This window comes from Dipteris shenzhenensis, chromosome 26 (assembly GCF_047967505.1).
Source record: "Dipteris shenzhenensis isolate YYH24624 ecotype China chromosome 26, Dip_SZ_1.0, whole genome shotgun sequence".
Lineage (NCBI taxonomy): Eukaryota > Viridiplantae > Streptophyta > Polypodiopsida > Gleicheniales > Dipteridaceae > Dipteris > Dipteris shenzhenensis.
In genome coordinates this window covers 47377042-47394078 of record NC_141621.1, presented here as the reverse complement: position 1 = coordinate 47394078, position 17037 = coordinate 47377042, and the positions used below count along the sequence as shown (strand labels likewise).

Here is a 17037-nt window from a genome sequence, read left to right as displayed (position 1 = left end):
TGTAGGGAAGATACCTGGCTGTCCTTTCTCTACTGCTCTGATACTTGACTGGAAACAAGTACTTTCTAAGGTCAAATGGGCTCCTGATAATTGCTCGGGGACAAACTCAATGAGGAAAGAAAGTATTCATTGGAGAGCCATATTTGACATTCCACTCGCTTTACAGGAACCTATTCGGGCATACAAACTCATGAAATTGGGAATTAGATACATACATGATGTGGTAGATGATCAGGGATATGTCTTATCTTTTCCTCAGGCCACTGCTTCCTATGCATTGGGAATGCATCATAGGCCTATATGGAAGAAAATTGCTGATTTATTACATCCTTTTCTACCTGTTCCTCCTGTGGCTGACACAGACAAGCTTACGGATTGGCAATTGCAACCCTTTGCTACATGCACTCATCCTGTTCCTCTTCATGCCTTAACCTCCATCAAAGCCTATAGGCTTCTTCAGCCTGCTCCATGGATTCAGCAATATGCTAATTCTCTGTGGCATATAAGGAAGCCCCTCTCATGGTGGCGAAAGAATCTCGGGATGTTATGGAAGTGTAAAATGCCATTGAAACAAAGACTTTTTCTTTGGAGATGTATGACAGGTACATTATCAGTGAGGGTCACACTTGCTAAACGTCGCATTGCACCATCCACATGTTTAAGATGTCAGGCTCCTTCAGAGACTGTTATTCATTTGCTTTGGCACTGCCCGTGTACTAGGATCCTCCTTAGGAGAATTTCAGATTATCTTCGGATCCGTTTCCCGAGTCATAGATTTGGGAAACATTGTTGGCTCTTTGGCAGATTTATGAAGTCTTTGTCTCAATACTCACTATTTCTCTCTTGGGTGCGATATTGGGCTCTTTGGACAATCTGGAGTGAGCATAATTTGGCATACTTGGGTCGGCAGATTCACAAGTCATATGAATCTTTCCGAGCCTCATTGCGGCAATCCTTATATGATGCCTGCCATGAGGGTGATATGGATGCTTCTTGCATAGAGCTTTTCTTTTAATGTTTCTGATCTTTGGGATACTCTCCATTTCGGAGACCTCCCATCATGTAAATTTATGAGCATATAAATATACTGCACTGGATATTACCAACAAAAAAAAAAGTGTGTGTGTTCTCTAGCTCCTCACTTTGAGGTGGCTTTTCTTGTAATATAAACAATCATGGCTTTCACTAAAAAAAGTGTGTGTCTGTTTTCCAGGCTATTCTCATTGTAAAAAGTTTTTCTTATTATAAATTCAGTGGTTTCACCACAAAAAAAAGTGTGTGTGTATGTGGTGTGAGAGGATGGAGAGCTCGTCTCCTTCCTTGCTGCCGTCCTAGCCCCTGACCTGGCCCTGCAAGTCTTTCGTTCTGCTGCTGGCCCTTCCTCACCTCACCCTAGGTATTTCGGTTGGGGTTTTGGAGCGTTTTCTGCTCAGTCCGCCTCCCGTCTTTGCCACGTTTTACGTTTTTTCTCTATTTACGTTTCACGTGCTCTTCTAGGTCCTACTGTCCTCTTTTCTGCCTTTTCTTTCCTCTACTTTGTGTGCATTTGTATGTCTGTTCTTTCGTGATCCTCTGCTCGCATAGAGACCTCTGTTCGTCGATGCTTTGTGTTTCCTTCATCTACTGTACTTTTCGACATTTCTATGTGTGGCTTTGTACGTCTGTGCGTACCAGTCCCTTTGGTTGTGTAAAGACATCAGTTCGTCGTTGCTTTGCTGTTCTTTTCATCTGCTGTTTTTTCAGTTATCTCACACCCTTCTTCGCTCTTCTGCCGCAGGCCGGCAGCTTTTGATGTCCTCAGCTCACTGCTTGCATGGTCTTTTTCAGCAATTTCTTGGCCTTCGTTTATCCTATCTCCTGCTCTCAATCGTCTACTCTTTTACCTTTTGTGCTTCATGGCATCTATAAAGACTTATATGCACAAGAAACACAAGCAGGATTTGGGTCAGGATGACCATGTTCATGCCTCTCTTGAGGCTCAGTTGGTGTATGATGTTAGGCAGGTAGGATGACATAGTAGATCCAATGCGTGAATATGCAAAGCATGTTGTCATCATGTTTTTCCCGGGTCATATGCCAATTGCAACAAATGTGGGTAACTGGTTGACAAGAACACTAGGTGGCTGATTTGTTCGTAAGGTACACTATGCAGTGAGGGTTTTTTTTTAAATCATAATGGTGGATGAGCAACACAAACAGATGCTACTGGAGCACTCTCCACTCTTTTACGAGCAGCAGATGGTGCATGTCCTGCCATGGTCGCCTACTAGGGACTATCAAGCTTTGATACGACATCGTTGTCTAGTGTGGGTGGAGCTTGTTGATTTCCCTCAATGCCTGGCTCCACTTTTGCCAAAAATTGCAACTTCTTTAGGCAAGGTGGTATGTCCACCAAGGCCCAATGGAAATTCCAATAGGTTTTGCATTTTTTGGAATACAAATAACCCCACACCTGAATCTTACTTTGTTACAGTAAATAATGTTGCTATGGGGAGTGCTTATTATAAGCTCAAATGGGGTTTATTTGTAGGAGCATGTTTTGAATGCAAAAAATTCGGGCACATGGCTTCAAAATGCCCCTTGTTTTACATAAAATGCCTTCAGATGCTATGCATGCTCAGATGCAAAATAAGGATGCCAATGGATCTTCAGTGGTGAAAAATAAAGTCAAAAAGTCTACAATTGCAGCCCAAGGAAAGGGAAAAGCTCAGATTGTTTCGAATGGCCCACCTCAATGCCCTTCACTAAAGTCAGGTAACAAATTCGAATGAAGCTGGGAAGACTCGCAAGGAAAATTGTATCAGCTAGGAGACCTCTACCTCCTCGCACATGGAATGGTACATCCACCAATGCTCATACTCCTCAAGAAAATTCAGAAATTGGCATCACATGGTCTGTTGTGACTGTAGAGATATATGCAATGATACGGTGGTGTAGGATAGACTAGGACTTAGTCTATTTTAGAGTTTTGGTATCCTCTAGTATTTGGACTATATATACCAAGTACTTGTACTTCATTTGGTTGAACATTTTAGTTGTAGTTCACTTCTTGTTCCCTTGTGTTCACTACTCTTCTCCATTGTTGTTCCTACATGTGGTATCAGAGCTAGTCCTTCCAGCCGTGTCACTTGCTTCCCCGTTCTCCCACGTGCTCCTGTTGTACTTCTGTTGTGGAGAAAAAGTTAGTTCTTGCTGGTCGACTTCTCTTTTGGCTGCTGTCCTAAGCTCCCATGAGCTTTGCGAGATTTTGCAGGAGCATGTTTTGAATGCAAAAAATTTGGGCACGTGGCTTCAAAATGCCCCTTGTTTTACATAAAATGCCTTCAGATGCGATGCATGCTCAGATGCAAAATAAGGATGCCAATGGATCTTCAGTGGTGAAAAATAAAGTCAAAAAGTCTACAATTGCAGCCCAAGGAAAGGGAAAAGCTCAAATTGTTTCGAATGGCCCACCTCAATGCCCTCCACTAAAGTCAGGGAAACAAATTCGAATGAAGCTAGGAAGACTCCAAGGAAAATTGTATCAGCTAGGAGACCTCTACCTCCTCGCACATGGAATGGTACATCCTCCAATGCTCATACTCCTCAAGAAAATTCAGAAATTGGCATCACATGGTCTGTTGTGACTGTAGAGATATATGCAATGATACGGTGGTGTAGGATAGACTAGGACTTAGTCTATTTTAGAGTTTTGGTGTGCTCTAGTATTTGGACTATATATACCAACTACTTGTACTTCATTTGGTTGAACATTTTAGTTGGAGTTCACTTCTTGTTCTCTTGTGTTCACTACTCTTCTCCATTCTTGTTCCTACATGTGGTATCAGAGCTAGTCCTTCCAGCCGTGTCACTTGCTTCCCCGTTCTCCCACATGCTCCTGTTGTACTTCTGTCGCAGAGAAGAAGTTAGTTCTTGCTGGTTGACTTCTCTTTTGGCTGTCCTGAGCTCCCATGAGCTTTGTGTGATCTCAAGCTTCACTAGGAAGCACTTCTCAACTGGGCGACTTCGTTTTGCGTCGCGCACGTAGTTTTTTCAGGCAATTCTGGATACTGGAAGTTCTATAGCTAGAGGAGTTCTGAGCAGTAATACTAGGATTTTACCCCCCCTTCGAAGCTGATCGTGCTCTTAGAATTTCATTCTGAGTAACAGATCAAAAGATACCAGCAATATCACGTACATTTTGCTGTTTTTTAACTGATTTTCATACATTGCACCTGCAAACAGCTCCGTACACTGCCTCACCATCCATATTGCCATACGTACACCCGTACACCTCGACATTCCTGCCCATTTCCTCTCCAGATCGCCATTCGCATCTCCATCTCCGGATTCAGCCTAGTGGTTCGACTTTTGCTCCTGCTCTAGCTCAAGATCCTTGCTTCAGCTCATTGCACATTGCGCAGGTGCCTTGAAGATTGCATTGCACAGGTGTCAGTGCATTTGGAATAACTTTTGGCTACACATTGAGTACAAATCATTGCTCAGGTATTGTGCATTTTTGAAGCCAAGTGTTGGCTGTAAGTTGATGCACTTTTGAAAGCCTATTGAGCAAGAGTTTGCTATTGCCATTGTTTGGCTAAGATTCAAGAGGATTTTTTGGGACAGAAGTATATTGCATTCGAGCTAGTGTTTGGTTGTGGTTGATGATAATTTTTTGCGGCAAAAATATTATGCTTGATTGCATTTTGTATCCCGTAAGGGATTTGCATTTGCTGTCTTCTCCTTTGCAGGTATACTTGCCTTTATTCTTGAGCTTGCAATCATGCCACTCAATGAGAATTTTGGTACCATGACTGAAAAAGATAAGTTGGATGGACCCAACTAGGCTTTGTTGTCATTTACACTCAAGAATATATTGGTTGAAAAGGGCTTATGGGACATTGTGAATGGTAAGGAGGCTAGACCTATTGGATCTAGCACGATTGCATCTTCCACTTCTGGCACTACCACTCAGTCTTCTACTACCGCTCCCATGGAAGATCAGAAGAGATTTGATCGCAGGGATGCCCAAGCATTGTCTTTGATTGCATACTCTGTGAAGACACACATTAAGTCCACTATCAAGTCTTGCAAGACTTCAAAGGCAGCTTGAGATAGAGTGAAAAGTATGTGGAATGTGAAGAATGAAGCAAGAAGCATTGCTTCGAATAATAAGCTCAATGACTTGTCCATGCAGGAAGGTCAAACTATTTCATCTCATAAGATTACTGACATTCGAGATGAGCTCGCAACTATTGATGAGGATATAGAAGACAAGAAATTGGTCTCTATCACCCTCAATAGTCTGGCACCCTCATATGATACGTTTGTTACTTCCTTGACTATTATGCTCAGGGCTGCTCCACTCAGTTTTGAGGAGTTAGTTGGCTTGCTCTTACAGGAAGAAATGTGGACTTCCAATTCAGCCCATTCAAGTGAGCAAGCACTTGCCACTTATGGAAAGGCTAAATTTTCAGAAAAAGACCAGCCATGCTTATCAGCCCAAGAAGGAGGGAAATGCAAACACAAATGCAAGGAATGCAGATAAAGGTGCAAAGGATGTGGAAAGAGAAGTCATGGTGTGGTAGCTTCAAAGAGAAAGCAGCGGGCAGGTGCAAGCTGAAGAGGGAGCGGGCAGAAGAGGGAGCGTGGAGAAGAGGCAGCATGGGCAGCGGGCAGAAGAGGCAGCATGGGCAGCCGGCAGGGAAAAGATGCAGCACGGGCAGGAAAAGAGAGGTTGGAGGCAGCGTGGGCTGCTGCAGGGGCAGCTAGCAGCAATCGTAGCAGCAAGTCGATGATGAGCAGCTCCTCCATGTTGGCATCTCGATCTCCATGATGAGGCTAGAGCTTGAGGGACGGGCTGCCCTTTGAGATAAGATAGCTTCCATTTTGGAGGCTACCTCACTCCTAAGGTTTGCCCAAGGAGGGGAGAGCTGGAAATGGGACATGGCTCTGATACCACATGAAGGAACAGGAAGAAGGTGCAAAGGAGGCAAGGGAACTAGAAGGAAGGAAGCATAACTTGAAATAGAAATGGAAAGAAAGGCAAGAACCAAAGGAAATCACTTACATGACCAAAAATATCCACTTGAGTTGATTGATGTGACAAGTGAAAGTACAACATTCATATAGAGTGGACACACACACTCAAGTACCATATGTTTATTGGATAACCCCAAGACGTCACATGGCACTCTCTCACACAAAGACTCATGAAGTAGTTCCTAGTACACACTAGAACACACTCGTTGACTATGATTTCTCCAACATCTCAATCAATTGTAGCCAAATCTAGTGGCTTTCAATGCGGCTGCTCCTCCGCGACTACCTTGCTGCCCCCTCTCAGCCTCCCCCTGCATCCATCCCCGCCCCTTTCTCTTCCCCCCTCTCAGCCCCCTCCTCCCTCAGCCCCTCTCCCCCTCCCCCTACCGGGTGCTCAGCCCCCTCTCCCTCTCCTCCACACCCTACCCCCGCCTTTCAGCCCCTCTCCCCGCCCTCTCCCCCTGCCATCCAACTCCTATACCCTACCCTCTACCCCCGCCCCCCCCCCCCCCCCGCTTCTCAGCCCCTACCCCGCCCTCTACCCCGTCCTCTACTCCCTCTCCTCAGGCCCCCCTCCCACGCTCTCTTCACCCGTCCCCCGTCCCCTCAGCCCCCTACCCCTACCTCCTGCCCCTGCAGGCCCCCTTCCCCCCCGCCTCCCTCACTTCTTCTCCCCCTAGCTTGCCTCTCCCCTCCCCTCCTCCCTGCATCACTCCAGTTTGGGGACTTGACATAGGGTTCACTTGGGTTCAGAGGGGTGTGCCTATCAAGTATTTGGGCTGCCAGGTCGGCTTGGGTATTTCTACCACGCAGCAGTTTGCTCCCGTGTTGGAGAGCATCAGAAGGAAGCTTCTCTTTTGGAGCTCAGCCAAGCTGGATCTTGCCTCTAGAGTTGTGGTGGTCAACCAGGTCCTCTTGGCCACGGCCTGGTTTATTTGTTCATGTTGGTGCCGTTCTAGGGACTGCATCATTCAGCTCAGAAGACCGATCAGGAACTTTCTCTGGAGTGGGCTTGATGGCACAGCAGATGCCTTAGCCAGAGTGGCTTGGGAGACCCTCATCCTCCCTACACAGGATGGGGGTCTCAATATTATTGATCCAGATTTACAGTGCAGAGCCTTACTTTGCAAGATAGTGGTGCGAGGACTTATGCCAGGACAGGAACCGTGGAAGGACTTTCTTATCAGCAGCATACAGAGGTGCACACCTTCCTCAGGAGGAGACTGGATGAGCAGTGTTAGATGGATCTTCACCTCAGCACACCTCAGATCACCTTCATCCCCTCTCATGGTTGCCATTCTGAAAGCTTGGGCTAGTTTCAGAAGCTCTCTTCGGAGGATTCCTCCTTCCTCCCGGGAAGAGATTGATAGGCAGCCCATCATGTGGAACGACAGTATTTTAGATGATGGCAGACCACTGGGTGCCTCACTCTACATGCAGTGGGCCAGGTGGGAGAGGGGACCTGCTTCTTCTTTAGGATCTTGGAAAGCCTTAAATCCGTATCTATGCTAAACACAGATAGGACCGCATTCCGGACTAGGTATGGTCATTACGAGTTCCTCGTATTACCTTTTGGTTTGACCAATGCTCCTGCTACTTTTCAGCAGATGATGAACGATTTGTTCAGAAATTATCTGGGCAAATTTGTTGTAGTGTTCTTAGATGATATCTTGGTATATAGTAAAACGCTTGAGGATCATATAGGACACCTTCGGGTTGTCTTACTTGTTCTAAGACAGCATAAGCTTTATGCCAAGATGAGTAAATGTGACTTCTTTATGAAGGAGATCATTTACTTAGGACACAAGATTTCTTCTGAAGGTATTAGCATTGATCTGGATCGTATCCAGAAGGTTTTAGAATGGCCTATCCCTCAGACTGTGAAACAACTTCGTTCTTTCCTAGGATTTACCGTATTTCTTCGGAAGTCAGTGCGTGATTATTCACATATCACGGCACCTTTGACCAACATATTGAAAGGTCGTGGACACAGGTCTACCCAGCCGATCTCTTGGAATGATGCAATGAACAAGGCTTTTGAAACCTTGAAGTTATCTATCAAGGAAGCACCCGTTCTTGCATTACCCGATCCTACCCGGCCTTATGTTTTAGAGGCCGATGCGAGTGATTATGCGATTGGGGCAGCTTTATTCCAAGAGGGCAGACCTGTAGCTTTTGAGAGTAAGAAGCTAGACGACACCCAGTATCGTTGGCCCACACTTGAGAAGGAACTTTATGCAGTAGTGTATGCTCTCAAGGTTTGGAGACACTACTTGTATGGTTCAAAGTTCCTTGTATTGACTGATCACCAGTCAATTAAGTATGTGTGTGATGGATCAGAATTGAGAGGAAGGAAAGCTAGATGGGCAGAGCTAATGCAGGATTTTGATTTCGAAATACGTTATCGTAAGGGTTCGTTGAATAGTGTGGCGGATGCCTTAAGTCGAGTTAAGTTTGTAAATGCTTTGTCATTTACGGAAATATCCTCAGACCTATTTCAATCCTTGAGAGGGCTATACGCAACTGATAGTCATTTCAGTTCTTATTGGCAGAGAGTCCAGGATGGGAGCTCCATGGTTGACCAGGACTCAGGGATTGTGCCACCTAGGATACAGGCGGCGGGAGGTCAGTGGATGATTAGGAACGGCTTGCTGTTCCGAAATGAAAAGATTTGTGTGCCTGATGTTCTGGACCTTAAATCCAAGATTCTCTGGGAGTGTCATGATGCTCTAGTGCGGGACATCCAGGTATACATAGGACTCTGTCTCTTGTGAAGCATACCTTTTATTGGCCTAAGATGCGTGCATTTATAGAGAACTATGTAGTAGGTTGCCGAGTTTGTCAGGTTACTAAGGCTGAACGCCTTAGAAGCGCGGGCTTATTACAGCCATTACAGATTCCAGGTAATAAATCGGAAAGTATTTCCATGGATTTTATTACTGGTTTGCCTCGAACGCGCAAGGGTCATGACTCTATTTGGGTCATAGTCGACCGTTTGACAAAAATGGCTAGATTCTTACCTACAAAAACAACTATTTCAGCTGTTCAGTTGGCTCACGAGTTTGTGGACCACTTGTTCAAGCTGTATGGTTTGCCATCTGACATAGTCAGTGACAGGGACTCAAAGTTTACAAGTAACTTTTGGACACTTGTATTTGAGAAGTTAGAAACTACTCTAAGTATGAGTTCCTCGGATCATGCACAATCTGATGGCAGTACAGAGAAGGTCAACCAGTTGGTTGAAGACATGCTTCGGGCATATGTATCTAAGAGACAGTCTTCATGGGAAGATTATCTACCCATGATTGAATTTGCTTACAACAGTGCAAAGCATTCTAGTACAGGTTATAGTCCTTTTATGCTTATGTACGGGTTTCAACCTAAGTCACCAGTTATGGTTGGATTAAAAGGGATTCAAAATGATGCTGCTAAGAATTTCTTGCAAGACATGCAGGAAATGTTGCAGTTTGCCAAGGAGTCTATTAGAAGTGCCCAAGATCGGGACAGATTTTATGCTAATAGACATCGTTCACCAAGAGAGTTCTCTGAAGGAACGATGGTATATTTGAGAATTCCTAAGGAATCCAAGAGCCTAAGTACTGGTCTGGTTCCGAAATTATCCCCCAGATACTGTGGCCCACCATTCAAGGTCATTAAAAGAATTGGACCAGTTGCATATCGACCAGAATTGCCTCCTGATGTTAAAGTACATCCAGTCTTTCATGTCAGTACACTGAAAGAAGTATTGGGTGCAGATGATCAACTTGTTTCTCCTCATGAGATTATAGAAGTTACAGATTTGACTTTTATTCCTCACGAACCTGAATCTATTCTTGAATTTCGTGAAAGACAGATTCGAAATCGTACTATCACGGAATACAAGATTAAGTGGAAGGATCGTGTTGAGGAGGATGCAACATGGGAGACATTACAAAACCTCCAAAGAACATTTCCGGATTTCTTAGCGAACTCAGGAGTGAGTTCTTAGAGGAGGGGGAGTATGTCATGTGCACGGATTGGTATCTGACGTGTACCAGGTACACAGAACTAGCTCAGGTTAGCCTGGGGAGGCTTAGAGCTAGGCAGGCTTGATTCTCGGGTTGAGTGGCAAGGGTACGAACTATTTATAGGTCTTCGCTATTTTTGGCGCCGGGGCCCGAGTCTATAAAAGAGGCCCAGTGGGTTCAGTTCTCGGTGTGCAGTTGGGAGCAAGTCTCGTTCCCAGGTGCTAGGTCTGATCCTGGATTGTGTCGCGGACGCGCGCCTGCATGTTAGCGTAGCCCAAGGCCCAGTGGCAGATCCAGGGCTTCACAGCGCCACCTGGTGGTATGGGACACCAGGCTGGTTTGGATCTGATTGGGAGTTCGTGCCAGTAGCTCAGCTCGTGGCTCGGAGGGGACATCTTCTGATTCGGGATCACATCCCGTAGATGTCACGGTTGGGTGGTGAGCAGCCTGCTAAGTTCTGATGTTGTGTGTGGTTATTTTGCAGATCAGGGGTTTCAGGAGTGCTGGGACGTGTCAGTCTATGAGACTGAAAGAAAACCTGATACAAATCACAGTAAGGGTGGAGCTACTAAAACGAGCATCATCACCCGTGCTGAATCCTAAGTCTGATCATACATAATCAAATACATCTGGGTGTGACAATGAAAAGAAAAAAGATTGGAGCCGAGCGTAATCCTCCGTATGTCATGTCGCCCTGGCTGGTGCATAGCCGGTGATGGGACGCTGGCATCCATCAAGGGGTGCCGTGCGTCTCGATCTCCTGGAGAAGGCTCGACGCAAGACCAGAGCCACCGTGACTCCCATGGGACGTATCCAGTGTCTAAACAATGACGGGAGGTTCCCCAGAGTGATCTGTGTGTCCCTCGATGTCTCGTGTGTCATGCTGCGATCGTCGGGTCAGGGTCTCTGTCACGTCTGTGGCTAGAGACTAGACGATCAATGTCACTCGATGGGAAGAACTCTGTGATCCTGCTCTGAGAGGTGTTTAATGGTGTGGCCAAGCCCCGTCGCCTGAGTAAGTACTCTCTGTGTCAGACCCCCTCATGAATGAAGGCTGCAAGGCATCTCTGATCTGGGTAGGCGAAAAATATGGAAAGGAGCCCAGAGCCGTCTCTGAAGAGACAGTGGTAGCGACCTCGGATCTCGTAGTACACTGGGCACCTGAAAATAAAATGCTTCTCCGACTCAACCTCCTGACAGTCGCACAATATGCATATGCGATGCTCCCTAGGGATCCCCTCTACTCTGCCGCTCTCTATCCGGAGGCGGTGTGATGATACCCGAAACTGTCCGATGGAGATCCGTAGTGAGTGAAGCATATGAAGCTCAGTGTACCCCGGTGGTGTGATGAATCCCTCCTCCGAAATACGAAGACAGTAATCTCTGTAGAAACTCAGCTTCACTGGAAGCTCCCTCAGCTCCAACCAAGTCCTAAAGGTGTGTAGCTGTAGGAGATCCTCTTGAATGAACTGGTTGGTGTGTGGCCCAATCGGGATGGTGGGTGGGAGTACCGAAGGGGCATCTAAGCTGTACTGAAAAGGAGGTATCCTATCGATGTGAAACCCTAGTCTCACAAACCATCTGTGAGTCCGTGCATACCAGCATCACTCGTCTCCCTCTGCTGCCAACCTCATGGAGGAATCGAGAGCCAACCATGGCAGCCTCCCTGATGTGCAGTCCCCATATGATTAACCCAGTGTAGATATGTGATGGTCTGAAAAGGCTGCATCTAGCTGGAGTGGAGAAGCACCAAACTCGGCCTGAATGATGTGATGTGGTACAGATGGTTTCCCCCGTATCATCCATGAGAGCATGATGATTTGCAGGCGCTCCACCCGTGTCCACTCTATCTCTGACATGTCAGGTCCCCAACAAGGGCTGCCATACATACCGACTGGTCGGACCAAGGAGTCGAAGAGAAGAGCCTTGGTCCGAGGGTCATGGAAGTGGGAGTGGAAGCATTGTCTCTCTAGCCGAGCCAGTGAGGCGTATCCCCTACTCATTTTGGCCTGCATTGCTGGTCTCATCGTGAAGATCGGGCCGGAGAAGATGACCCCCACGTAAGTGTATGAGGATACGATCTCAACTGGTGACCCACCGACTTTGAGAGACAAATTGCAAATTTGGGGCTTTCAATCAATTTGCCCTCTTTTGCTTGCAATTTCACCCCAAAAATTGGGGCTTTTGGTTGTGAACTGCAATTTCAGGCATTTTTGGGAGTTTTCGTTAGTTTGCCCTCTTTTGGATGCAATTTCCCTGAAGAAATTGGGGCTTTTGGCATTCAGATGCAATTTGGCAGTTAAAAGACCATTTGGAAGATGTGCAAGCAGTTCTGGACTCAGTGTGAGTCAATTTGCAGACTTTTGCCACTTTTTTACAGATTTTCTTTTGCAGATTTTTGGGCATTTGCAAAGCATTGTGGTGCATTACAAGCCTTTGATAGGCTATGACAGTATTTGTCACTGTAGGCAGATTTTCTTTGGCAGATTTTGGTTGTGCATTTTGCATCCTAGGAAGGGATTTTACTTGGTCAGTTTGCTGTGTTTTTTAGTTTATATGGCAAAAATGGCTCAGAACAATCCCAATGAGGTGTTTGGAGTCCTCACACAGGAGGATAAGTTGGATGGCACCAACTACTCCTTGTGGAGTTTTATGGTTCGCAACATCTTGGTTAGCAGACATCTTTGGGATTATGTCAATGGAGATGAAGCAAGGCCAGATTCTATGGCTACACCTGTCACTCCTACAGCTGGAGGCAGGGGTAGAGGTCAAAATGCAGCACAAGTAATTGGAGCTGCTGCTCTAGTGGCTCCCACAGCAGAGCAGAAAAGATGGGATTCTAGGGATGCACAAGTTCTATCAATGATTTCTCTTTCTATCAAGAGGTTCATTATTCCTCACATTCGGTCATGCAAGACCTCAAAGGCAGCTTGGGAGATATTAAACACAATATACTGCAATATCGTATACAAATATGGCAAATTCTCCTTACACATGGCCTGAATCTATATTCTGATACAAAGGCAATGATGAAGACACAATAGAACAAAAATATTAGCAGAGTCTGCAAACGTTAATAGCACTGTAAAATAGAATCAGCTTAGAATGTTAATTGCCCTTAAATTTTGTCAACACACCTCCAACTAAAAAGCCTTGCTAAAATCACGCCACTTATTAAATTCATTTGATCAGACATCAAATAAAATACCTCTCCATGAGCTCTGGGAATCATTGTTGCTTTGGCCATCTTTTCCTCCACCCACACAAGCGTCCCTGACTCGTCTTCTTTTGCACTCAAGAATGTACCTGAGCTGCCATGTGAGCAGTATTTGCTATTCATCTCAACTCCTCAAGTTGAATGGGATAAAAATGATTTAAGCTATATCACTCAAAAGTGAACACAAGTGAAGGTCTAGGTCAGAGAGAAAAGCAAGAGTCAACATTTGTAGACCAACAAGAGCTTAAAGGTACAAGGTTCTGGATAGCTGAAGAGCTCACACCAACTCAGCTCAAACAAAGGAACAATGAACTCAATAAAGTGAAGGATGCACATAAAGCAGGCAAATGGGTGGTCTATCGAGATGGATAAGCATCAATTAGAGACTTCAAATCCAAACCCAAAGACTCTCAGTCTTAAACTGATGGAATGAAGGCCACCTCATGATACAATTAGAACATTGTGTGTGCTATAATAACTTTGAGCTAAGATGCCATGTGCACTCCTCGACTCTCTGATTCCCGGATTTGTAGTAGCTAATCTTTTTTGTTGTGTACTCTATTCATAGGACCATGAGTCCTTCCATTCTGGAAGATGAAATATCAGAGACCAATGAAATTATAGTCTTAAATTCATGGGAAAATGACTCCCAAAAAATTAATGGATCCCTGGAAACTTCAATACGGAACGCAAAAACACAAGTAGTAGGGAGAGGGATTTGGTGGGATAGTATGCCATATAGCACGGCATTTGAAAACACAGCCAAGGTCATTAAACAAAACCTACATAAGAAATATTTGTGGTTAGAATAGCGGCAAAGGAAGGAAATTTCAGGCTGGCAGCATGCTACCACAATCACCAATCTACATGCACAACAATCATCTACCCCAGGAAGACCCATTTATGCGTTCAGGAGCAGGTTTTCTGAAGAGTATAGCAATCATCTTGGCAGGAGACTCTAATGCTAGAACGGGATCAATGCAAGGTGCCATTACAAAGGACACCATGTATATGGAAGAAATAGAAGAGGACAAAGAAGAGGGAAAGGGCTGGAAGAAAACATCAAGAGATGCCGGGGAGGGATACACGTGCAAAACCCCCCTAGGACCAATGCACCAACATCCTGGAACTCTCAAGCCAGGCCTGATAAACAAATAGACCTATCAATGCCAATGCATGGCTCCCACAGTACATCCCCCCTTGGCTTTATAAAACAGGACATGTTAGGAAGCCACATACCAAAATAGGAAAACCAATACATCTTTTTAGGAGGACTATCCAAGGCAGAGGACCTTTAGGCTCAATGACAACCAAACACTTAGTTACATATCATTTTAGGGGGACTACCCAGGGCAGAGGACCCCAAAATACATCAAGCTATAGGAATAAAAATAGATCTCTTAGGAGTAAGAGATGTCCTCCAAGTAGCCACTGCACACGTGTGCACATCCTTGCGAGTCGATGACGATGTCGATGAAGCACTAGGCATGGATGCCCCAAAATATGTGTCGGTGAAGTCCATGGGATAGCTACATGGAGCGATCATGGCATGACTCTCAAAATAGAAGATGGAGAGTCACCAAAAAATCGATGTAGAGGCCTCAAGTACCACGAGCTATCGGGAGTCAATCAATGTGTAATACCTCAGGCGCCACTCGGAGAAGCAAGGTCGGAGAAATCACTTTTTGATGGAGAGTGGTCTACATCCAGCTCGAGGTATTGCACTAGTGTCGAAGTAGAAGAGAGTGACCAAGGGTAAGGGCAGCTTCACATGAATACTAGACAGGAGGTGCTCAATCGTGACCAGGTTGCTGAAGAGGAGTGAAGGAAAGTGGCACGCTTTTGGGGCAGATATGCAGCAGGAAAAGTGTGAGCAGCAGGAGCAGCTGCGTGGGCAGTAAGTGAAGTGTGTGGGCAGCAGCAGCAGCTAAAGCTGCGTGGGCAGCGTGAGCACGAGCGGGCAGAATATCTCAGATGGCGACTGTTTGCAGAAGATGGCGCACATTTCGAGGCTGGGTGTAAGGGCAGTACTGCAAAAGCGTACGGACAGCAGGCCTGTTTGTACAGCGCAACAGTCCGTACAGTCCGTACGGCTGTACAGTTGACTGTATGGCCTGTTTGCTTATCAATGGAGAGGCATCGTTCCGGGCTGATACGGGCTGTTGTACGCTGATGCTGAGGCTAAAGAGCAGTTGATGATGAGGCTTGGATAGGAGAAGAGGAGCTCATGGTGGAGAGGCAAATGAAGAAGAGGGAGTGCTTCAAGGAAGGAGAGGAGAAGAGAGTGGAACTAGAGTGGAAGGAGCTAGCCTCTCCATAGGTCTGAGATGGACTTCAAGGCCTCATTCCTTGAGGAAAGCTAGCTGTGATACCATATGAAGAGACATGGAAGCTAGCTAGGAACGGAATGGAAATATGGAAAGCATAATGAAAGGCAGAATGGAAAGGAAAGAAAGTATAAGTGCAAGACAATAACCAAAATACTCACAATGTATTGATAGCTTGATGTTGAATGTTTTTGTAATAGACAATAGACAAGTACAACACTATACAGTGTGACACTAGACTCTAGAAAGCCATAGTGTATATGGGATAACGCCCAATATGACACGTGGCACACTCACTAGACTATAAAACACCACCTAGACCACCTAGAACACACATTTTTGACTCACTTTGGCTTCATATTCCAACAATACCGTCTATCTCCACTATGGCTACATTAGTAACTGCACCAATGTGGTCTTCTGCACGGGGTCTTGTCTCATCATCCACTCCACCATATGTCTCCTTAGTACCCACATTGAGTACTGCTCCATCGAGAGGCCCTTCTGCTTTTCCTTCCGCCTCAGCTCCCAGGGTGAGTGCGGTGGTTCTCAGTCCTGGAGAAAAAGCAAGACTTCTGGAGTTACCCAACACAGTCCATGTGAAAACTCAGAAGTTCAAAGGTCACCTACATGAGGATGCAGAAGCTCATGTGAGGAAGTAACTCAGCGCATGCAAAGCCAAGGGTGTGGAAAATGAGCATGCCTTTCTACACATCTTTCCTTCGTCATTGGAGGATGCAGCCGATGTATGGTATAGCCAATTTTCGGTTGACCATTTTCAAACTTGGACAGCCCTAAGGGAGGAGTTTCTACGGATTTTCAAATTGGAGAAGTTTGAACATATGATTGTCTAGGAGTTGTCCACTGACACAATGAATCCTGGAGAAAGCATCTCTGAGATGTACACAAGGATGAGGGTCTTGGTGGCGAAGATGTATGTGTCACCTAATGATGCTGTCATGAAGGGGTGGTTTTTGAAAGCATTACCCCCTACTATTGCTATAAGGCTGGTTAATAAACTCCATGAACATGCCTCACTTCAAGACTTCCTAAAAGAAGTTGTCAAGATGGAACGGTCACAGCTAAGTTTTGCCTCATCGACTACTACGACCACCCAACTCCCAAGAGAGGAGGGATCATCCTCATGGCAGCAACTCAAGAAAGAGTTAGAAGAAATCAAAGAAGGCATGAAGGATAGAATAAAGGTGGATGGCATGTCGTCCTTTGAGGCCCAGATTCGAAGTGGTCTTGGGTCTTGGGTGCACAGAATGCAAGGGTTCTAACCATGGTCACTGGGAGTGTCCCTCTAAGCGTAAGGTACCTACTTTTACGGCATTTTGTACATTTTGTGAGATCCATGGACATGATGCCTCTGAGTGTAGGTACCTCAAAGAATTAAGGAAGCTTCTCCTAGAGTATACTTCGGGGGAACCTCTAGTTGCTGCAGTTAACAGAATGGTACCCA

General features: G+C 45.6%; 1 protein-coding gene across 1 annotated transcript in view; it reads right to left on the bottom strand.

The window, feature by feature from the left end:
• LOC147885183 (putative prolyl 4-hydroxylase 9) overlaps positions 1-17037 on the bottom strand; it is a 101636-nt gene that overhangs the window by 14060 nt on the left and 70539 nt on the right. The window contains exon 5 of the mRNA XM_087397487.1: positions 13237-13339. Coding sequence (XP_087253613.1) covers positions 13237-13339 — 103 coding nt within the window. The remainder of the gene's footprint in view (positions 1-13236; positions 13340-17037) is intronic.